This window comes from Peromyscus californicus, unplaced genomic scaffold (genome assembly GCF_007827085.1).
Source record: "Peromyscus californicus insignis strain IS unplaced genomic scaffold, ASM782708v3 Scaffold_6__1_contigs__length_162567912, whole genome shotgun sequence".
In the NCBI taxonomy this organism is placed as follows: domain Eukaryota; kingdom Metazoa; phylum Chordata; class Mammalia; order Rodentia; family Cricetidae; genus Peromyscus; species Peromyscus californicus.
The window spans coordinates 59521857-59545219 of NW_026294584.1; the positions used below are offsets into that span (position 1 = coordinate 59521857).

The 23363-nt window shown below is 43.4% G+C and overlaps 1 protein-coding gene across 1 annotated transcript in view; it reads left to right on the top strand.

Annotated features, from left to right (window-relative positions):
• Positions 1–225: 225 nt before the first annotated feature.
• Positions 226–23363, top strand: part of Znf398 (zinc finger protein 398) — a 31664-nt gene continuing 8526 nt past the window's right edge. The window contains exons 1-5 of the mRNA XM_052720812.1: positions 226–487; positions 5137–5532; positions 17292–17418; positions 17766–17876; positions 21713–21829. Of these exons, the coding sequence (XP_052576772.1) occupies positions 464–487; positions 5137–5532; positions 17292–17418; positions 17766–17876; positions 21713–21829 (775 nt within the window). The 5' untranslated portion in view covers positions 226–463. The remainder of the gene's footprint in view (positions 488–5136; positions 5533–17291; positions 17419–17765; positions 17877–21712; positions 21830–23363) is intronic.

The window sequence follows — 23363 nt, forward strand, 5'->3', positions numbered from 1 at the left end:
GTCCAGCCCAGATGCCGCCCGCTGGGCCTTAAACTACCTAGCACCTGTGGGGCCTTCTGGGTGGATGAGAAAACCCAACGCCGTAGGTGGGATCTGCATTCATCAAAACTCTCTTCCCAGAGGCTGACCTCTGGAAGGGTGCGCCGGACTCGGGGGCCGCCAGGGGGCGCGCTGGCCCGGGAGGACCGACAGGAAGGGGGCGCGTCTAGGCCGGCAGAGCGCCTGCCGTACTCGCTGTCCACAAAGCGCCAGCTGAGGGGCGGCTGCAGCCGGTGCGGCGGAGGCTGTCAGCCACTCTGCTGCTCCGCGGCCCTGCGCTCCCGGAAGCCGGATTGCCGCGCGAGTCCTGTCAGTGCGAGCAACGCGAGACCTCTTCTCGCCGCTTGCGGAGAAGCACCGAACAGCCCGGCCTGCGTGCGGCGGCGACTTCCCGGGACCGGACCGGACCGGGTAGCGGAGGGCCATGGCTGAGGCGACCGCCGCTCCGGTAAGGGCGATGATGCACGGGCGTCTCTGTCACCCGGGCTTCGGGGGAAGCGAGGAGGCTGGGGACGGCCGCGGGCCTTGTCGCCCGCGTGGGTCTGCGGCTGTCGCCCGCCCTGAAGGGCCACCGCGGACTGCAGCAGCGCCAGGGGACCCGGGTCTGAGGTTTCTAGCTCCCACGCGCCGTGCCGCTTCGGGTTAGCCCGCAGAACGGGGAAGTGGGCTCGAGGTGTTTTTGAAACCCGCCAGCCATTCTGTACAGCTGCGAGGGCTGCGGTTGCTAGGTGCGGCCGGACAGTCCCCTGCCAGGCGGCGAAGGTAAAAGCCAAGGTGTGCCCTTAACAGACTGCGTGAGGACGGACAGCGTCGCCCGCCCGCCCGGACGGGCCGAGGCCCTGCAGGGACCTTGGAAGGGCCGACTGGAGCGTAGGCTCAGCCAGTCGCGCGGGTGCATGTGTGCTGCAGGCCTGCAGCGGGCCCAGTCGGGCACCAGAGAGACGCCAGAGCCGCCAGGGCTACCGCGACAATCCTTGCACACAGCCATTGAGGAAGAGGGAATGGTTGCTTAACAGGACGTTCTGATGGGAAGTATTGCTTGTGTTTGCCACCTAAGAAGCCTTTGGTCAGCCCAAAGAGACGTTTTAATAATAGGTCAGATGCCGGGCGGTGGTGGCGCACGCCTTTAATCCCAGCACTCGGGAGGCAGAGCCAGGCGGATCTCTGTGAGTTCGAGGCCAGCCTGGGCTACAGAGTGAGTCCCAGGAAAGGCGCAAAGCTACACAGAGAAACCCTGTCTCAAAAAAAAATAGGTCAGAAGCCAGGCAGGTCCGCTGAGAAATATTTAGGAAGGAAGAGGAAAACGGGAGCCGTGGGGTTGCGTGGGGAAGAGAGCAGAGGAGAATACCATCCTTACTCCTGGAGCTTAATTTTTTTTCCAAACAAAAAGTAATAATTTAAAAGATAGTAGAGACCGTCATGTCTCCTATAGGTATATGCTGAGAGCCGGGCACCTACTTTTAATTCTCTACTGGTCATGTTTAGGAGGTAAAACCATGGTGGCATGGTGGCTCACACTTGGGGGTCTGAGAGAAGAGGATCAGAAATTTTAGGATATGCTTGGCCAAATAACCAGATTATGTGTCTTAAAAAAGAAAGAAAGAAGGTAAAACCGGAAATTAATTTCATTGATTAGTGTTATTTAGTCTCGTGTATGCAAATTTTCAATAGCAATAAATATTACAGAATTATTAATGAGATTTTACAGTTTTTCATACTAAGTCTTCATACCACTGTTTTTTATACTCAGCACATCTGAGTTGAACTGACCACATTTCAAGTCCTCAGTGATCCCATGGAATCAGTGGCTATGGTACTGACCAGAGCAAGTCTGTTTTGATGAAGAAGAATTGGGAGATACTGATATTTTTAATTTTAATTTTAAGAAATATTTTTAGGAGCTGGAGAGATGGCTCAGAAGTTAAGAGCACTTGTTGCTCTTGCAGAGGACCCAGGTGTAGTTCCAGCATTCACATGGTGGCTCACAACAATGTAACTCCAGCTCTAGACTATCTCATGCCCTCTTCTGACCCCTGAGGGCATCAGGCACGCACATGGTGCCACATCCATACACGAAGACGAGATACTGATATACATACAGCAAATAAATCTAAATGATTTAAAAATATTTTTATTCTTTGAGAATTTAAGAGAATGTCTTTTGTTCATGTTCACCCACTCATCCGAGACTCACTCCTCCCTCCCAGTGTCCTACAGTTTTGTGTCTTTTTTTTTTTTAATGACCCATGGAGTCTAAATTGTGTTTTCATATACTCCTTGGTGTATATTCCATTCACTGGAATGTGGCTGATCTACCAGGGGCCACACCCCTAAAAACGGGCTCCCCCCCAGATGCCATCAGTTGGCCACAGCTCCCCAGTTATGGGTGGGGCTCATGAACTTCCCCTTCTATGCTATAATGGGGACTAGCTTGATCTTCTGCAGGCAGCCACGGCTGATAGGAGTTCATGAGAGCAACAGTCCTGCCATGTCCAGAAGACACTGTTTCACCAGCCTTGGTCTTAGAATCTTATTGACCTTCTTCCTCAGTGGGCCTGAACCTTGGGATTTGGACAGTGCTGTGGATGCCCCATTTGGTTGAACACTTCACTGACAAGTTTTTACTACTACTACTACTACTACTACTACTACTACTACTACTACTACTACTGAGTCTCTCTTTGAGACAGAATCTCACTCTGTAGCCCTAATTGGCAAACATAGACCAGGCTGGTCCCAAACTCACAGAAGTATTCCTGCCTCTGCAAGTGCTAGGATCAAAGGCATGTGCCATCACGCCAGCTGTTATCTTTGTAATGTACCTTATAAGGCAGAAGGGTTGGTATTAAGAGCACAAGTGGAGAGACTCGCTTTAAATAAGATCAAATTCCTTTGAGAAAGAAAGAATACGTGTATTGTTACTGATAGTTTGGTGTGGGAAGGAATATGAAGAAAAAGAGCTTAGGTCTAATTACTTCAGTTTCCTTTTTGTTTTGTGTTTGTTTTCCGAGACAGGGTTTCTATGTACAGCCCTGGCTGTCCTGGAACTCACAGAGATCGGCCTGCCTCTGGCCCCCACCCCTCCACCCCTAGTGCTGGGATTAAAGGCGTGGGTCACCACAGCCTGGCTTACTTCAGTAAGGGTGCAGTGTGGAGAAGTCTCTGCCCTCACTGTGTGAGCCCTGAATCAGCAGGTGCAGCATCCATCAACTAAGATTAGCTTGTTTAAATCGCACATCTCCATTCTCTTCTTTCCACACTTACTAAATGAAACTATGTGGTTTTTATTTTATTTTATATGTTATGTGCATTGGTGTTTTGCTTATGGAACTGGAACTGGAGTCACAGACAGCTGTGAGCTGCCATGTGGATGCTGGGACTTGAACTCAGGTCCTCTGGAATAGCAGTCAGTGCCCTTAACCGCTGAGCCATCTCTCCAGCCCCGAAACTATGTGTTTTTAACTGGATTGTCAATGATTTGGGGGGGCGGGGATCAGGACTTGGGATTGCGGTCTTGCCATTGTAGCCCTTGCTGGCTTGGTACTCACTATGTAGCCCAGACCGGACTCAAACTCACAGCAGTTCTCCTGACTCAGTTTCCTCAGTGCAGAGGACAACACCGGGGAGTTGATTCTCTTCTTCCATGGTTTGGGTCCCAGGAATTGAGCTCAGATAATCAGGCTTGACTGCAAGTGCCTCTAACTGCTAAGCCATTGCACTGGCCGATTGCCCAACCTTTTCCAGTTGATTCTTTTGCACATTAGTTTGAGAGTTTGTAGAAGCCTGGAGGACACTACCGTGTCGAGGGCGCCACTGAGCTCTGACCATTGGTATATGTTGACAGCATCTCACATGGTTGTATGATTTTCTTTTGTAGATCTCACCTGATGCTTGTAGAAGCAAAAAAAAAAAAAAAGTGAATGATTCAACTCAAAGTAGGTCAGCTGAGCAAGGGAGGCATTAGAGACATGAGTGAAATGGGGTTGAAAAGTGTCAGAAGTGGTCGAGCAGGGAAGAAAGCAAAGCCATGTGCAGGTGGTAGGCCAGGAGCAAATGGAATCATCATAGAAGAGTTATTATTAATGGACTGGAGGTCTGATGAAATGAGAATAAGACAGTGTGTAAAGTGGAAATAGAAGGCTGTGGCCAGAGTGGTGTATCAGGTTCAGAGAATTAGGCCTTGTAGAGGCTTAGTCTAACTTCCTATTTGTTGTACAGATTTCTTCCATTTATGATACTCTGTTTCAAAGTATATTCAGTAATGAACAAACAGCCTGTGACTTTCTTGGAAAAAAATCTAATTCAAACATCATTACCAGCCTGAAAATTCCCATGTATTTTTCTAATTTGGCCTTTGGAGTTTCATAGTATAAGATTAAACAAACCTGTTCTACCTTCAATTTCAGAACCCTTGAATATTTGAAAATAGCTGTCATATTTTCTCTAGACTAGACATCCTCAGCCTGTTCAATTATTACTAATTGGTATAGTTGTAGTGTATTAACGAGTGATAGACAGGGCTAGATATAAATTCTTAAGAGATTTGTCGCCGGGTGGTGGTGGCGCACACCTTTAATCCCAGCAGAGGCAGGCAGATCTCTGTGAGTTCGAGGCCAGCCTGGACTACCAAGTGAGTTCCAGGAAAGGCGCAAAGCTGCACAGAGAAACCCTGTCTCGAAAAACCAAAAAAAAAAAAAAAAAAAAAAAAAAAGAGAGAGATTTGTCAGAGGGCACTGAGGTCAGTGAAACTTGGTGAGAATTCTTATGTACATTAGCCTTTTCCAGAGATAGAAGAGGCAGCAGCAACCTGTACTTCTGGGCCTTTTATTAGAGAAATGGGCCAGATTGGCCTTAAGAAGCCAATTTATTTATTCAGTATCTTTCCCAATCCATCCTTGAACCCACCAGAACAGTTCCCTCGGCTTTTGATGCCAACAGGCTTCGGAGCAACAAGGTTGACATAGGCACTGTAAAGCTGTACTAAAACAATTTTGGTTAATATCAGCTGGACAGTTAAGTCGTTCTTATTTGGTTGTGGTTTAGAGTCAGGATTCCTTCTAATCTCAATGTCTTGTCCCATCTCTCCATTGCACATAGACTTCTGAATGGGACTCGGACTGCCTTACACCCCTGCAGCCCCTTTCTCTTCCTACACCTCCAGCTGCAAATGAGGCACACCTGCAGACTGCAGCCATCTCCCTGTGGACAGTGGTGGCTGCTGTCCAGGCCATAGAGAGGAAGGTGGAGGTCCACAGCCGGCGACTCCTCCACCTAGAAGGCAGGACAGGGACAGCAGAGAAGAAACTAGCCAGCTGTGAAAAGACAGTGACTGAGCTTGGGAACCAGCTGGATGGCAAGTGGGCTGTGCTGGGGACCCTGCTGCAGGAGTATGGGCTGCTGCAGAGGCGGCTGGAGAACCTGGAGAACTTGTTGAGAAACAGGAACTTCTGGATCCTGCGGCTGCCCCCAGGTATTAAAGGAGATATCCCAAAGGTAATACCCCACTTCTAGGCTACAGTGGTACCACTAGCTCGGACACTAGCCGTTTAAGAGGTAGTCTTAGTCGGTCAGTTACTTAGGTATTTTTATTTCCTCTTAAAATTTCCTGTTTCCTCTTAGGTTGAGCAGGGCGGTGGTGGCCCACGCCTTTAATCCCAGCATTCGGGAGGCAGAGTCAGGCTGATCTCTGTGAGTTTGAGGCCAGCCTGGTCTACAGAGTGGGTTCCAGGACAGCCAGGGCTACACAGAGAAACCCTGTCTCGAAAAACCAAAAAAAAAAAAAAAAAAATAAAAAAGACTTAGGTTGATGGCATGGCACACCAGTGGCTCAGTACACATTGTCAGGCTCCCAGAGAGAAAACTCTTTCTCGTCCATAGTGGACTCTCCAGATTCTTCTTCCTCTTTTACTTTCTTTCACTTTTGCTTGTATATGAGTCACTTCTCTCTCTGTAAAACTGTCTGCCACAATCTTAGTGACAAAATTGAATTCAATTGCATTTAAATCAGTTAATTTGTATTTGGTTGACAATTTTGGTGAAAAGTTAGAGGGAAGACAATGTGAGGGATTATAATCATGTGGTTCTTATAAGGGCTGAGGGTCATCTGTGAGGCTAGGCTGTCATTCATAGAACAAGCATGCTGAGAAGCTAATGCTGTCTTCTGAAGGAACCGGTTTATAAAACAGGAAGTTTTGATGATCCCGGTTTGACAGTGAGACACCTGGTTTCCAAACATACTCTTTCATTCATACATTTGTTCACAGACACATGCCTTTTTAATTCTTTAAAAAAATATTTGTTTGAGGTAGGTATGCCTTTTTCCCTAACGCTCTGGAGGCAGGGACAGGAGGATCTCTGTGAATTTGAGGTCAGCCTGGTCTGCATAACAGTTCCGGGACAGCCAGGAATACATAGAGAGACCTTGTCTCAAAAAAAAAAAAATTTTTTTTTTTTTTTGGCTTAGGAGTTTGATATGTAGCCCAGACCTGCTCACAACTTAGAATCTTTCTTCAGCCTCACAAGTAATGGGATTGCAGGCATAGGGCACTATACCTGGGTTTCACAAGTATTTCTTTTTTTTTTTTTTTTTTGTTTTTGTTTTTCGAGACAGGGTTTCTGGAACTCATTCTGTAGACCAGGCTGGCCTCGAACTCACAGAGATCCACCTGCCTCTGCCTCCCGAGTGGTGGGATTAAAGGCATGTGCCACACAAGTATTTCTTGAATACATTTTTGCTTATTTTATATATTTTCCCAAAGAAAAAACTATAACTTGTAAAACATTTAAATACTTTGATAAAAGTAAAGTCAGGTGCTTTCTAGTGTTCTGTTTTTATGTGGATGCCTGAAAAGGTGTCACTAAGAAAATGATATTTAGCCAGGTATGGTAGCATATGCCAGCACTTGGGAGCCAGAAATAGATGATCTCTATAAATTTGAGGCCAGACTATGGTACATAGGGAGTTCCAGGCCAGCCAAGGATATACAGTGAGGCCCTGTTTTTTGTTTTTGTTTTTGTTTTTTTTCCCCGAGAGAGGGTTTCTCTGTGTAGCTTTGCGCCTTTCCTGGAACTCGCTTTGGAGACCAGGCTGGCCTCGAACCCACAGAGATCTGCCTGGCTCTGCCTCCCAAGTGCTGGGATTAAAGGCGTGCGCCACCACCACCCAGTGCTTGTTTGTTTTTTGAGACAGGGTTTCTCTGTGTAGCCTTGGCTGTTGTGGAACTCACTCTGTAGACCAGGCTGGCCTTGGGTTCACAGAGATCTGCCTGCCTTTGCCTTCCAAGTCCTGGGACGAAAGGTGCGCACCCCCACCACCCCCAGCAAGACTTTATTCTTAACAAAACAACAACAAGAAGAAGTCAACTGGCTTGGTATACTTTAAAATTTTTGGAGTTCAAGGTGGAAAAATTTTAAAAACTCTATAGACATTATAATATATGACTGAGATTATGACCTTTAAGACCAAGGAAAGGAATTTGAATTAGAAACTTGAGTACAATGGGAAGGAACTAGGACTTGAGTACAGGAATTGTTACTGGCTTATGTTTTAAAGAATTATTCTGGCTGCTTTGTGGAGATTTGTCGGAGGAAGAACAGAAACAGAGTGGGAACCGGGAGGGAGTGTTCATAACAAGAAAGTGAGAGTAGCTTGGGTGGTGAAGCTGGAAGATGAGGAGAAGTAGATACAGGGGACTGACAATAGGATTTCCTTTGTTGGGAATTTGACATGAGGGATAACCATCACTGTGAATTAACTGTGGGATAATTTACTTAGAACTTAGTGTTCTGTTTTACTTATTTCAAGGCTTATAATTTTCTTAAGAGTCCTAACTTGCCCAAGATCTTATGGCTACTAACAATATACAGCAGAGTTGTATTTTTAACCTAGTTGGCTCTGAAGCATATACTCTGTAGATTTACTGACTCTTAGGCTCTTAGTTTAAGAACTGAGAGATGCCTGGGTGGTGGTGACGCACACCTTTAGTCCCAGCAATTGGGAGGCAGAGTGAGTTCCAGGACAGCCAGGGCTACAGAAAGATCTCAAAAAACGAAACCAAACCAAACAACAGAGAGTGGGGGAGGGACAGAGAAGAGAGAGAACTGAGAGATAGATGGCTTACCTGTTGCTTTTATAGAGGATCTGGGTTTGGGTCCCAGCCATCTATAACTCCAGTTCCAGGGGACTCCGTGCCCTCTTCTGGCCTCTGCAGGCACCAGGCATGCGCACAATACACTTAACATACATGCAGGCAAAGTACTCATACAGATGCATTAAATAAAAGTAAATCTTTAGAAAAAGAAAATGAACTGAATAGATGGTAACATTTCCTTTAGGATACTGTTATGGAGAGCTCACCAGAAATGACCACTCAGACACAGTGTATAGCCATTTGAAAGTCTTTATTCCAGCAGACTGAGGCCACACCCAAGTGTTCAGGGTCCTGAGTATTCCCCTTCCCATCCCCTCTGTGGTGGTATTGTGTTCCCTGCAGATATTTTTTTTTTCAGAGTTGAAAGTCCAAGAGGTCAGAGCAATAGCTCTTGGACACAATACCACCACACTCCTCTCCCACTCCCATCCAGTACACAGGATTTTTAAAGGCTTGAAACTAAATCCTGGCACCTCATTCAACAGGTGCAGGGGGACTTTGCAGAAATAAGCAGTTTGTAGCAAGCAGTTTTAACAAAAGCTAAGATAAGTAGTTAGCTGGAGGGAGTTCCTCACAAACAAGCAGTTTTAACAAAGGCTAAGATAAGTTAGCTAGGACATCCTGACCTTTGGTTCCTGGAATAGAGTTGGGTAGTTTTCCATGGGATTCTCCATGAAAGAGATCAGAATCTAGTTAAACCTGGAATGGCGTCAGCAAGAATACAGGGTGGAGGAACCTCTACACTGTCTTGCCTCATCACAGTACCTCAGGGAATAAAAGGAATGGGTCGTTATCACTGGGCAGTGTTGGGTGCAAGAAGCTCAAGGAAGGGTGAAGAGTCCTTGACGTGGAGATAGTATTGTCAGTTATGAGTTGGAAGAGACGTCTCTAGAGAGAGTGGATAACAAGAGGTTGAGGTTCAGAGATAGAAGGAGTCAACTGAGGAGCCTCAGCAGGAAAACCAATCAGAGAGTGGGTGGTGCCACAGGGCTAAGGAGGAAAACAGCATTTCAAGTAGAGTTGTGATTTGTGAGTTACAGTACTGGGAGGTCCAGAAAGGAAAGGACAGTGACCATGACTGGCAGCATGGCTGTCAGAGGAGATCGTGACATAATTTGCTTTTCTGGCAAGATAGAGATAGAAGACAGAAGTGCATTTAATTCTAGTCAAAATATACTGAAAATTTGGATTGAGAGATACGTCATTGTTGGTAGAGTACTTTCCTCTAGTGTACCAGGTCCTCCCTTTAATGAATGTCTTATATAATTTTAATTAATATATTTTCTTAAATTACATCTTATTTATTTTGTCAGATATGGGGCACATGCTTGCCACAGCCCATGTGTAGAGGTCAGAAGACAACTTTTTCAGATGTCAGTTCTCTCCTTGTTTTTAAGACAGAGTCTCATTGTTTCTGTCACTGACTCCATCTCATTCCAGGAATTCTACTCTGACAGGCTTGCACCACAAGTGTCAGGCACTTTCCTGTGCTGGCCCACCTCCTTGCTCTTAGGTCTGTGAACTTTTTAAGAGGTTATGAAGGACTCTGAGACCAAAAAGTTTGAGAATGTCTGTGCTAGGATTGCAGTTGTTCCTTTTATTATTATTATTTTGTGTATGGGTGTTTTGCCTTCATGTATGTCTATCATGCATTGTACCTGGTGCCTGTTGGGGGCCAGAAGAGAGCACAGGATTCCCTGAAACTGGAGTTACAGATAATTGCAAGCTGCCATTTAGGTGTTAGGAATCAAACTTAGGTCCCCTGGAAGAGCAGCCAGTGTCTTAACCACTAAGCCATCTCCCACTTGCTGTCATTTCTCTAAGGACTCACATAGCTCTTGTATCTTCCAGTAGAGATATTCCTTTTCAACTAACTACTTTTACAGTATTCTCAAGTCTTGGAAAGTTCTGAGCTGTGTTGTGTATTCTGTTACTGCATGTTCTCTTTTCTCTAAGACTTCTTGGTGTCCTTCTCCTTTTCTGACCTGTATTCATATTCTGGGTTCTCTTCAGATATTTAATCTCATCTGGATTCATTGCTTTCCTAGCCTACTATACTGATCTTGTCCCGAGATTGCCTTAACTCATTCCTTTATGGCACTCAGTGTGTCTCAAGCACCAGTATACTTTTTTACTCATTTGTTTCCTGGAGTACATCCTCAAACTTTCAAAGAAAAGATGCATAGGAGGCGTACTTCATGTTGGAAATGTCTTTAATTTATTGTGGGAGTGCCAAACTTAGTAGCACTTACCTGTAATTCTAGTACTCAGGAGACTAAGGCAGAAGGATTGCTGTGAGTTCAAGACTAGCCTGAGCTACATGTCAAGACAGTACCTAAAAACAACAAACAAAACAAAACAAAAACAAAACCTAAGCAAACAGCAACAACAAAGACATAGAGTAATAATAATTTAATGTGAGGTTGGTATTTTAGCTAGTTCTAAGATTTTGTGAAAATAGTTCTTCCTCAGAGATTTTGAGACATTGCTTCATTCTCTCTGTGTTTGATTTATTGAGGCAGGGTCTCATTATGTATCATTGGTTGACCTGCAACTCACTATATAGACCAGGCTAGCCTCAAACTCATAGACTAAACCCAAATTCCATCTCTTTTAGGGTCATCACATCTCTATTAGAAATCTGTTTCTAAAATTTCATGTCTCTATTATCAATTTGTATTTAATCATATGCCTCTTTTGGACTGAAACTATACTTTAATAATTCTGGTACTTAGGGAGAACTTTGTATGTAGTGAATGTTCAGAACTATTTTGCAGTTGTCCCTACTCTGACTAAAAGTAGTGGTCTTTCCCTTCCCAAAATGCATAGCTCCCTGAAACCATTGTGAACTAGGAACTGGGCTGTTCCTTAAGTTTTCCATCATCTTTGTTTGTGTTTGTTTTTGTTTTTCGAGACAGGGTTCCTCTATGTAGTTTGGTGCCTGTCCTGGAGCTCGCTCTGTAGACCAGGCTGGCCTTGAACTCACAGAGATCCACCTGGCTTTGCCTCCCAAGTGCTGGGATTAAAGGCGTGCGTTATCGCCGCCCGGCCCAGCATCTTTTTTGTTATTTCACATAATACTTTGCAGCTAAGTAGACACTAAGATTTATTTAATGAAGCCAGGAGTGATGACATAGGCTTGTAATCACAATACTCTGAAGGCTGAGACAGGAGGATCATGAATTCCAGGCCAACTTAGGTTGTACAGTGAGTTCCAGGCCAGCCAGGCTATATAATGAGAACTTATCTAGTTAATAAAACAAATGAAAATATTATTGAATAAGGAAGTTGAGGGGAAGGACAGTAGTCTGAAGTAGTGACTCTTGCTGGTCTACTAAGAAGGGAAGGGGCTTTCTCCAGTGGCATCTTCTCTTCCAGAACTCTCTGGGATTCCATCTGGGGCAGCAGCCTGGCCCTCTTCTGCCTCCTTTTTTTGCTCCAAGGCCTTCCCCTGGCTGCTCTTCCTGGTTTCATTGGTACTTGAGGTTTTTCTCCTGCCCACTTCTGCCTTTCTCCTCTTGCTGCTGCGCCTCCTCTGTCCACGTTCTCCTTCCTGCTGCTCTGACTCCTCCGTACTCCGCCCTCTTGTGGTCTTTTCTTGCTTGCTGTATCTCCTGTTTGCTGGGAGACCTTATAGGGATGGTGGGTGGGCTGAACTAATACCCCCAGTGTAGGAACACGTCATTTAACCGAGTGCCTAGTTGCTTAACCCCAGTGCATTGGTGAGGTGGGTTGAATAGATGTGAGTAGCTAGAGCTATGGCAGTGTCCTCTCCTACCCTCTGGCAAGCCTGCAGATAAATCCGGTACAATTTGGCCTGTGGAGGTTCTTTCTGCCTTAGTAAGAAGGAAATCAGAAATACTCCTGGAAAGAAAACTGAAAAGAAAGAAAACCAGAACCTTTTTCATGATTGCCGGCTCATTTTCCAATGTGGACACTTTTCCTCCTGGAAAAGACAGTGGGCTGACAGATTATAGTCAGTGTTCTACAGATATCAACTCACAGGTTCAGGCCTTTAATCCCAGCACTCAAAGTAGAGGTAGGCATATCTTGGTGAGTTCATATCAAGTTCCAGGCCAGCCAGAGCTACATAGTGAGACCTGGTCTCAAAAATAAAATAAAATAAAATAAAAAAAGTAACCAAGTGCCAGAGAGTAAAGTAAAACTAGTATTGGACTCTGAAAGTGGATGTGGAATGGGTACACAATGCTATAAAAGAACTCAAGTGCCTTTAGTGAAAAACAAACTCACCAAGAAAAATTTCAGTAGTGCTCAAAGAGCTCAGAGGAGAATTAGTACAAAAAATATAGACTTAGAAGAATTGATGCTGCAAGGTCCTAACTCCATAAAAGCTATGAATTATTATGAATCTAAACCCACAAGAATTATGTTTCCCCCCCCCTCTCTTGTTTTTTGTTTGTTTGTTTTTTGAGACAGGTATTTTTCCACGTAGCCCTGGCTGTCCTGGAACTCACTCTGTAGCTCAGACTGGTCTCAAACTCACAGAGACCTGCCTGCCTCTGCCTCCCAAGTACTGGGATTAAAGGTTAAAGTACACACCATACCACCACCGCCAACTAGAACTTATGTTTCTTTTCTTTTTCTTTTTTTTTTTTGTTTTTTGTTTGTTTGTTTGGTTTTCGAGACAGGGTTTCTCCGTGTAGCTTTGCGCCTTTCCTGGAACTCACTTGGTAGCCCAGGCTGGCCTCGAACTCACAGAGATCCGCCTGGCTCTGCCTCCCGAGTGCTGGGATTAAAGGCATGCGCCACCACCGCCCGGGTTTTCTTTTTTTTTTTTTTGAACTCCATTTTTATTTATTTTTTGTGTCTTTCACAGACTTAGGTTTCTTAAATTAGAATCTTAACACCAGTGACCTCACCTAGCACATGTAAGGGCATGAGGTCAGCAATGGGTTTGTAATACAGGAAAACAAAACAAAATCCCAAAATTTGAATACCAGAAAGAATTTAAATGAATTTTGGAAGAGAAAAAAGACAATAAACCCTCAATGAGCTGGGCATGGTGACATATACCTGTCATTCTGGTACTTGAGAGGTGGAATGGGAGGATCAAGGCCAGTCTGGGCTACATGAGACTGTCTCAATTACTAAGTAAATAAATAATACAATAGATAATAAAATAGAGTAGAATAACTTTTAAGTCTTCTAGAAATTATAATATTCAGAGGCTGAAATGTCAGAATTTAGGGCTGAAAAAAATTCTGTTGCTCAAGTAGAAAAATCTCCAAAGAGACTAAGCTTGGTGGCACATGTCTAGAATCAGGAGATGGAGAAAGGAGCACCAGATCCAGGCCATCCTTGGCTACAAAGCAAGTTCTAGATCAGACTGGGCTACATACAAATACTCCATCTCTAAAAGAACAACCCACAATATCCTTCAAAGACTGTGAGTGTAACGAGTTTGTTCTCTAATGACTGAAAATGGTCAGCTAAATTATAGGCTAACTGCTTGGGGCAAAAAGCTACAAAGCAGTCTTGGAATGTAGCTCGGTGGTAAAGCATTTGTATAGCCTGTGGAAAGCCCTAGGGTTGACCCCAGGCATCACAAAAAACAAAAGTTAGAACTGCCAGACAAAATATCTTTTAAGTCAGTAAATCACATACAATTTAACAAGAAATAAATTGACTAATGAACTTTAAAAAAATTCAAATTAGCCAGGCGGTGATGGTGGCGCACGCCTTTAATCCCAGCACTCGGGAGGCAGAGCCAGGCGGATCTCTGTGAGTTCAAGGCCAGCCTGGTCTACAAAGTGAGCTCCAGGAGAGGCACCAAAACTACACAGAGAAACCCTGTCTCGAAAACAAACAAACAAACAAACAAACAAAATCAAACTAAATATAACCAACAGAAAAAACTAGAGGTAATAAGATCTAGATGTGAACTGGAAAGAGAGGAATAAGATTCGAGGTGAAATGGCTAGATAGTCAGATAATGAAATTTTCAGATCGGCTGGTAAATACTCCATGGCGAGTTTTTTGTGTTTTCTTTGGTTTGGTTTTTTGAGACAGGTTTTTTTTTTTTTGTGTGTGTGTGTAGCCCTGAACTCACGGAGATTGGCCTGCTTCTGCTTCCCCAGTACTGAAATTACCTGTTGCAGCCACCACCACCCAGCTCTCCATAGCATTCTTTTTTTTTGTTTTTTTTTTTTTGTTTTGTTTTGTTTTGTTTTTCGAGACAGGGTTTCTCTGTGTAGCTTTGCACCTCTCCTGGAACTCACTTGGTAGCCCAGGCTGGCCTCGAACTCACAGAGATCCGCCAGCCTCTGCCTCCTGAGTGCTGGGATTAAAGGCGTGCGCCACCACCAACCGGCTCCATAGCATTCTTAATGGGAGCTTAGGGCAGTACAGTGTACCTGAGTTCAGGAGTCTGAGAGCGGCCTTGGGAACATAGTAAAACCTCCATTTCTTAAAAGAAAAAAAGATCATGAATTAACATGTAAAATATCTGCTACAAAGGAAGACTTTTATCAGAAATTGTGGTACTTTATTTTATAAATGAAAAACAAATTTGAGAGCTGGAGAGATGGACCAGGTATTAAAGGCTAGGCTCACAACCGAAAATATAAGAGTTTGGTTCCCAGCATCCATGGCTGTCTCTCCACACTACCCCCAAAAAGAAAGGAAAATTAGAATATGAAAACAGATTAGTATATTTAGAGAAAATGAAAGTGGAGTGTGATGTCTGGAAGCGATCTGAAAAAAAAATCAGTGTGAAGAAAAATTGTAGACTTTCCAGATGGCGTAAGAGTTAGCCAGAAAGGAACTTCAGAGTGTTGATTAAACAGCAACAAGTTGCAAACATTGAAATGCAGAAGATGGAAGATGCATTGAAAATGGAAAACAATGAAAATTCTGACCCAAAACGGTAAATAGGTAGTTTGTGGATTTAGGTGACCTAATTTCTTTAGTCAGAGAATGAATTGCTGAACTCAAAGCAAATATTGAAGGAAATGGTAGTAGAGGATAAACTGGGATGGTAAATTTAAGAAGCCACGTTGAAAAAGTGTAACTAGAAGTTGGAAAGATAGCCAAAGAGAAACAGACACAGTGGTTGAATGAAAAGCACGGGCTGAATGCATCAGAGAAGAAACATGTAGTCAAGCTGAAGATAAACTGCAGTGAGTTGCAGTGGACTAGAGAGAAAATCTTTTCATGAATACAAATTAAAGAGACTATAGGAGAAAGTGGAAGTCTTAGAGGCCCATAAAGAAGAACTAGAGGGACTGGAGAGATGGTTCAACAGTTAAAAGTACTTCTCAGAGGACCCACATAAGGTAACTCACAACCACCTGTAACTCCTGCTTCTGGATCTGACACCCTCTTCTGACCTCCAAGAGCACCTGGATTCATGTGCACATACACACATACATATAAATAAAAAACACATCTTAAAATTAAAAAATCAGAGCTGCATGTGTTGGCATGGAGGCAGAGGTAGGTAGATCCCTGTGAGGTCAGGGCCAACCTAGTATACATAGTTCCAGGACAGCCAGGACTACATAGTGAGATCCTGTTTTGAAAAAATAAACAAAACATTTCATTTAAGACTATATAAAGCCAGCCTTTGACACATCCTAGACCTTCTTTCCCTATGAGAACTCTCAGAGTGGAAAACAGAAAGTAAGAGAAAGATATATATATATCTTTGGAAGACATCCAAAGGAAAAGAGTAGGTGAACATATTCAAAAATCAAAATACTAGACAAGTTGTTAGTGCATTCCTGTAATCCCAGTATTTGAGAGGCTAAGGAATGAGGAAGCCAGCCTACACTATGTAGCTAGACACTTGCAGAAATAATTCCAGATACATTTGAGAAGGGGGCTTTCTCAGTTTCTGCATGCTCTTTAAAAGGAAAATCCAGACACAAATGGCAAGAATTGCTTTGGTCTTGGGGGTTGGTGCTGACATCAAAGTTTTTCTATTTCTAGATCCAACATATCAGAACAGAGGCAAAAACCTAATGAGAATCCTTCTTAACCCATTGAAGAAACTTGCTTTTACAAATGACTTGACCAAGTAGAACAGCTATGTAAAACATGAAGTTGTATTGTCAAGTGGTGAGAATATCTGAAAATGAAAGAATATGTGTATTTTTATTTTTGAGATGTTCGTATGTGGCAGGCTGACCTCAAAGTCATTAGACAGGAATGACTGAACTTTGTGCTTCTACCTCCAGAGTGCTAGGATTACAAGAATACATCACCATACCTGGCTTATGTAGTTGTGGGAATTGAAACTAATCTTATACAGACTAGGCAAATACTCTACCAACTGAGCTACACCCCTGCCCAAGAATATGCAAATAAAGTACAATTACTATATAGACACGTGTTTATATAAACTAAATCAACATATAAGACATCGAAGGAGTAAAGGTTATGATTAAGACTTCAGCTGGGCGGTGGTGGTGCACACCTTTAGTCCCAGCACTCGAGAGACAGAGGCAGGAGGATCTCTGTGAGTTCGAGGCCAGCCTGGTCTACAGAGAAAACCAGGACTACACAGAGAAACTCTCAATAAAACAAAACAAGCAAACAAAATTCTCAGTTAATAAAAATAGTATTTAAAAACCCAAGGAAAAACAACATAAGCTATTTAAAATTCTGTTTGGTTTGAGACAGGTTTTCTCTGTAACACTGGCTGTCTTAGAACTCACTTTGTAGACCAAGCTGACTGCAAACTCAAGGACCTGCCTGTCTCTGCCTCCCAAATTCTAGGATTAAAGGTGTGTGCTACCATGTCCAGTTTAGAATATTTTTAAAGTCTTTTTTTAGATTACATCTATATTTTGTGTGTGTATGTCTGGGTGCAAATGTACCACAGCACATGTGTAAAGGTCCAAGGATAACTAGGAGGCACTTCTCTTCTTTTACCATGGGTTGTGGTAGTTGAACTCAGGTTACAAGGCTCAATGACAAGTACCTTTACTCACTGAGCCATCTCACTGTTCCTAGTATATTTACTGACCTCCCTTTGAGGTTGTAAAAATTAAGTGAAATAGCTAATGAGTGGAGGAAAAGATTTATTGGATGACTGAACGGTGTGGGAGGGACTAACTAACCATGTGATTATAATTTTAGGTGCCTGTGGCATTTGATGATGTCTCCATCTACTTTTCCACTCCAGAGTGGGAAAAATTAGAAGAATGGCAAAAGGAACTTTACAAGAATATCATGAAGGGCAACTACGAGTCTCTCATCTCCATGGGTGAGGCTGAGTTGGCACCTTTTAAACGAGGTGCCAGCAGTCCCAAGAGGGCTGAGACAGTCCCTGTTCCTACAGTGTCCTCATTCTCACTGTCCTTCTGTCCTCAGAATCTAGTTTTAAGCCAAAGAAGGACAGAGCTAACTTACTATGTGCAATTTTTTTCATTTTCTTGTACCTTCTTTCTTGAGGAACTTGTAAATAGTTTGAGGTTGATAGATGAGGAGAAATGATAAAGGATCTAAAGAAATTAATTCCCTGACTGTGGACCTCAAACATTCCACTGCCTTGGAGATTATCATACTGATTTATCTCTTTGTCATGCCTGCTTTCCATTTTTCCTCTCCTAGATTATGCCATGAACCAACCTGATGTCTTATCTCAGATTCAACCAGGAGAACACAGTACAGATGCCCAACCAAGGCCAGAAGCAAGTGAGATTCCTGCAGATGCCAGTGAAGGTAAGAGATAAGATTATATGCTCTTAAGCTCCCTTTCCTGGTCAAAGAAGGGGGCTTAATATGAAGAAAGCATGGCTTAGAGGTGTCCAGAGCCATTCAGTGCTAAAATATTTTACACTTTAAATATTACATTTAACAACTAGAGAGAGTTCAATGATCACCTTGTCCTTTACCCATCAGTACCTCATACATGCTGATAAAGTACTCTACCACTGAGCGATAGCCCCTCCCCCGTTTTTCTTTTGATGTATATATTTTTCTTTTTTTGCATAAATTTAATTCAGTACATTTTTTTGCTGAAAATGATCAAACGGTGTGTTCATTTTTCTTTTTCTTTTTTCTTTTTTTCTTTGTTTGGTTTTTTGAGACAGGATTGTCACACAGGCCTACTCTACTTATGGTACTCAAATTACATATTCCCAAAATGAAAACAGATGCTCAGAAGAAAGCATACTGTTGGCAGTTGAGGCACAGTAAGATGCTCTTGTAATGTAGGCAAAGTGTTGTGTGTATAAAGAACAGTTTCCCAGATCTCTATACCTGCAGGCAGTTCCTTATCAAGATGAGCAGTCTCGGCCTGTGCTGAATTTCCCTTCTGACATGGGGAATGAGCCCTGGTTCCTTTCAGTGGCGAAGACTACTGACTACTTGGTCTAGTTTCATTTCGATTACTATGATAAGATGTCCTGACAAAACCCAATTTAGGGGAGAAAGCATTTATTTTAGCTTACAATTTCAGGTGGCAGTCCATCAGGTGGAGAAGCTGCAGTGTGGAGCTTAAAGTAGCCAGTCACATCACATCTGTAGCGGAGAGCAGAAAGAAGTGAATGCATGCATGCACACGCTTATGCTTGCTCTCTTGTGTTCAGCTTGATTTATTCATTTTACACAGTTCAGCATGACCACAGGCTAACCCAATGTAGACAGTCCCTTATTAAGATTCTTCCTAGGTTGTGTCAAACTAACAATTAAAGCTGATCATCACACCCAGTAATCTTAAATATGAATCCAAAATATTAAAATGAAATCATGATGCTTTTCTTTTTCTAAATGTTGTGTTCTTTGTAGCCATATCCACTGAAAAGATAAAAAAGCAATGATAACTGATTAGCAATTAGCACCCTTCCCAAGGGCCAATAGGTGTGTACCATTATATTGATCCTTATATTTGCTTATTAAATCGCACAGGTCACTGTTTTTAGAACTTTGGGAGAGATGTAAAGTCCTTTAGGATTTAAGGATACATTTTGAAAGAACTCTCCCCAAAAAAGGGCTTCATCATTCTCTCTCTCTCTCTCTCTCTCTCTCTCTCTCTCTCTCTCTCTCTCTCTCCCCCCTCTCCCTCTCCCTCTCCCTCCCCCCCCCCCCCCCGTGTGTGTGTGTGTGTGTGTGTGTGTGTGTGTGTGTGTGTGTGTGTGTGTGTGTGTGTGTCTTCCTCCCTCCTTTTTCCGCTTTCCCTCACACACATACTCTGTGTGCTTGATATTTCATCCCAGGCCTAGGATGCCCTTTTTTGGGCTATTAGAAAGCTGCTAATATCCAGAAAATGAGTCAAGCTCTCTATAGTTATTTCTTCAAAGACCTCATAGATTACTTATAGTTTTATTTCTTGCAAATAAAAATAGCTAACTGTTGTACTAATTGTTTTGTTTCTTGAGACAGAGTTTTTTTATGTTCTCCAGCTATGAAATTCATCATAGCCTCAAATTCACAATCTTCTACCTCCAGCTCCCAAGTGCTAGGATTATAGACATGTTAAGCTTTTCAGTGTCTTTTTAAAAATCTCTACCCCGCCCCCTCCCCCTGCCCCCGGCTCCCCCCCCACCGCGCTTCCACCCAACCCTCCTACCATCTGTCTCACCCTCTCCCTCTTTTTCCTCTTCTTTCTTCTTTTTTGAGACAGGGTCTCTCTATGCAGCTTTAGCTGTCCTGGAACTCACTCTGTCGACCATGTTGGTCTTGAACTCACAGAGACCTGCCTGCCTCTGCTTCTTTAGTGCTTTACCTTTATTTTTATTTTATGTGTATGGGTCTTTTGCCTGAATGTTTGTTGGTGTACCACATGTGTGCAGTGCCCATGGGGAGCTGGAGAGGGCATTGGATCCCCTGGGACTGGAGTTACAGATAGTTATGACCTACCATATAGATGCTGGAAATTTTTACCCAGGTCCTCTAGAAGAGCAGCCAGTGCTCCCAACTGTGGAGCCATCTCTCCAGCCCCCTCTTAAATCAGCCAGGAACTAGTGGAATATAACTGCCCAGAGCAGAAAGAAAAGGTTAAATAAGAATAGGGCCCAAGGACTACCTGCTGTGGGGAGAGAGAGGAAGAACGTGCAGATTTGGGCGTGGACAGCAACCTGCTTTTCCTATTTCCTACTGTGAGCTACAAAGAAAGCTAGTAAGTTAAGTCCATCCTTATCTTTGTTCCTTCCTTGATTTTGTTTATACATGTATATATAAAGAAAAGGGAGGGGTGTGGTGGTAGAGGCAGGCGGAGGGATCTCTGGGAGTTTAAGGCTAGCCTGGTCTACATAGGAAGTTCTCGGCCAGCCAGGGCTATGAGTTGAGACCTTGTCTCCTTTCCCCACCAAAAGAAAGAAAGAAAGGGGGGTAGGGCCATTGAGACAGTGGGTAAAGGTACATGCTGCCAAGCCTGGTGCTCTGAATTTGATCCCTAAAACCCACAGAGTGAAAATAGAGAATCAACCACTACAGGATTTGCTGTAAGCTTACACACACACACACACACACACACACACACACACACACACACACAATAAAAGTGTAATTTAAAAAAATATATGAAAGTGTAGAGGACTGGTGGCTATGAAGAGAAAGTCCCAAATGAATGAAATTCTATTCATCAGAAATAATGGCTTTTATAGTCACATTTAACAGGCATGATGGTACAAGCTTATATTCTTAGCAATACAGGTAGAATGGGGACAGGAAGATTAGGTATTCAGTGTCTTCCTTGGCAACATAACAAGTTTGAGGCCAATCTGGGCTACATGAGATTATGCCTTTTTTTTCCTTTTCCTTTTCTTTTTCTTTCTTTTCTTTTCTTTTTTTTTCCCTTTGGAGCCTTTTCTGGAACTCACTTGGTAGCCCAGGCTGGCCTTGAACTCACAGAGATCCACCTGCCTCTGCCTCCTGACTGCTGGAATTAAAGGTGTGCACTACCACTGCCTGGCCCGAGATTATATCTTTAAAAAAAAAAAAAGAAGTAACAGTAAACAGATGTGGTGGCGCATGCCTTGAATCCCAGCACTTCAGAAGCAGAGGCAGAGGCAGGTAGATCTCTGTGAATTCAAGGCCAGCCAAAGCTACATAGCAAAAGAAAAGAAAAAAGTACAAACTTAATAATGTCAAGCTGGCAGTGGTGGCACCCACCTTTAATCCCAGCACTGGGAGGCAGAGGCAGGTGGATCTCTGTGAGTTCAAGGCCAGCCTGGTCTACAAAGCAAGTTCCAGGACCAGCCAGGACTGTTATGTAGAGAAACTTTGTCTCAAAAAAAAAAAGAAAACAAAAAAATTAATAATGTCATGTTCAACAAATAAACATGATTATGTTACCTTTTAAAGAGATTTATTTATTATTTTATGTGTATGAATGTTTTGCCTGTATGTATGTATGTGAATTGCATGCCCAATAAGGTTTTAAGAGGCCATTGGATCCCCTGGAACTACAATTACAAATGGTTATGTGCTAGGAATCAAACCCAGATTCTCTGCAAGAGCAACAAGTGCCTTGACCACTGGACCAACTCTCCAGCCCAATTTTACCTTCTGATTCAAGTCCCCAAAATCCATTCTCCCTTTTTCTCCACAAATAGAGCCTGGCCTTTCAACCTCAGATATTCTGTCTTGGATTAAACAAGAGGAGGAGCCTCAGGTTGGAGTTCCCCAGGAGTCCAAAGAGAATGACCTGTACAAAGGCTCCTCCTATGCTGGTGAGTAACAGGGAACAGAGACGTTCATAGTCAGCTCACACTAGGAGTGACTAAAGAATGCAGCTGACAAGGTGCTAGAAAGACAAGGAGCAGAGAGGAAGAAAAGAAAGATAATGGTCAGCCAAGTTAGAAATGAAACCAAAGGACCACCAAGATTAGTGTGTGTGGAGGCACATGCAGTGACAGGTTGTGGGAGCTGGTTCTCTTCTACTGTGTGGGTCCCGGAGATTGAACACAGGTTGTCAGGCTTGATGGCAAATGCATTTACCCACAGAGCCGTTTCACCAGCCCAGAAAACGTACTCTTAAATGCAAATAAGAATTGTTGGGGCTGGGTATATCCGTACAAAGCCCTGGGTTCAATCTTTAGCACTATATTTAAAAAAGAAAGACAGGATTGTTAGAGGAAGAATAATAAGTGTATAGAAATGAATAAAAGATGGAAATTAGAAAAACAGAGTATCTGAAGATCACTTAGAAAGGATAGCTAGAATAGAGCCAGGCATGGTAGCCTGTAATCCCAGCACTCAGGAAGCAGAAGCAGGAGGATTGCCTGGTCTAGGATTGCCTGGAAACAGTAAGTTCTAGGCCAGTCAGGGTTATACAACAAGACTCTGTCTCAGTCATCAATCAGTCAAAATAGAATAGAACAAAAATGGAGAGTGGGGTAGAGAGAAGTAGGCAGAAGTGTTGGAGGAGTGCAAGTGGAAATATCTCCCCTCAGAAAAAGGAAAAATAGTGATAGACAAGGAAACGAATGTTTCCTTCTGTAATGAGAGCTAGGGCCAGCTGTGACTTACTTTCTGAACAATAGAAGAGAATCTTGGCCAATGAGATGGCTTTAGTGGGTAAAGGCACCTGTTACCAAGCCTGACCATCTAGGTGTGATTTCCCAAGACTCGCATTGTGGAAGGAGAGAACCAGCTTCACAAGCTGTCCCCTGACCTCCACATGTGTAGCATGGCATGCACATGTCCCCCTCCACAAGATAGACAGTGTAATTTATAGAAGAGAATCTGAAGATCAGAAAGGACTCAGTTGTTTATATAGCATAATAGAACCTGGTGGTTTTTTGTTTTTTTTTTGTTTGTTTTTGGTTTTGCTTTAGTCTATGCTGTGCCCTATGTTTCTCAGGACTCTGGGAAGTGAGAAATAAGACAGTTTCTGCTCTTTAGAAAATTTATACCACAGACATACATACCAATCTAGACATGTCGTTAGGTGCATGGGAGTGAGTTAGATGGATGACTTAAAGATATTTGGGGTTTAGAAAACATGTCAGTTTTAGTTTAGGTATTTAGGTACTGCATGACCAAGTGTGTGTAAAGCCAACCTATAATCCCAGCACTTGAGTTCAGGGCTAGACTCAAGTTTGAGGCTAGCCTGAGTTACAGGAAACCCGTCTCATGCCCTGCACACCCCACCCACCCTCCCCACCCCCCGGCGCCACCCTCCTCCCCAGTAAAAGAGTGTGAGGGAAGAATGGGCCTAAAAGATTGACTAGTTTGACTTGACTGTGATTTGGGAAGACAGGG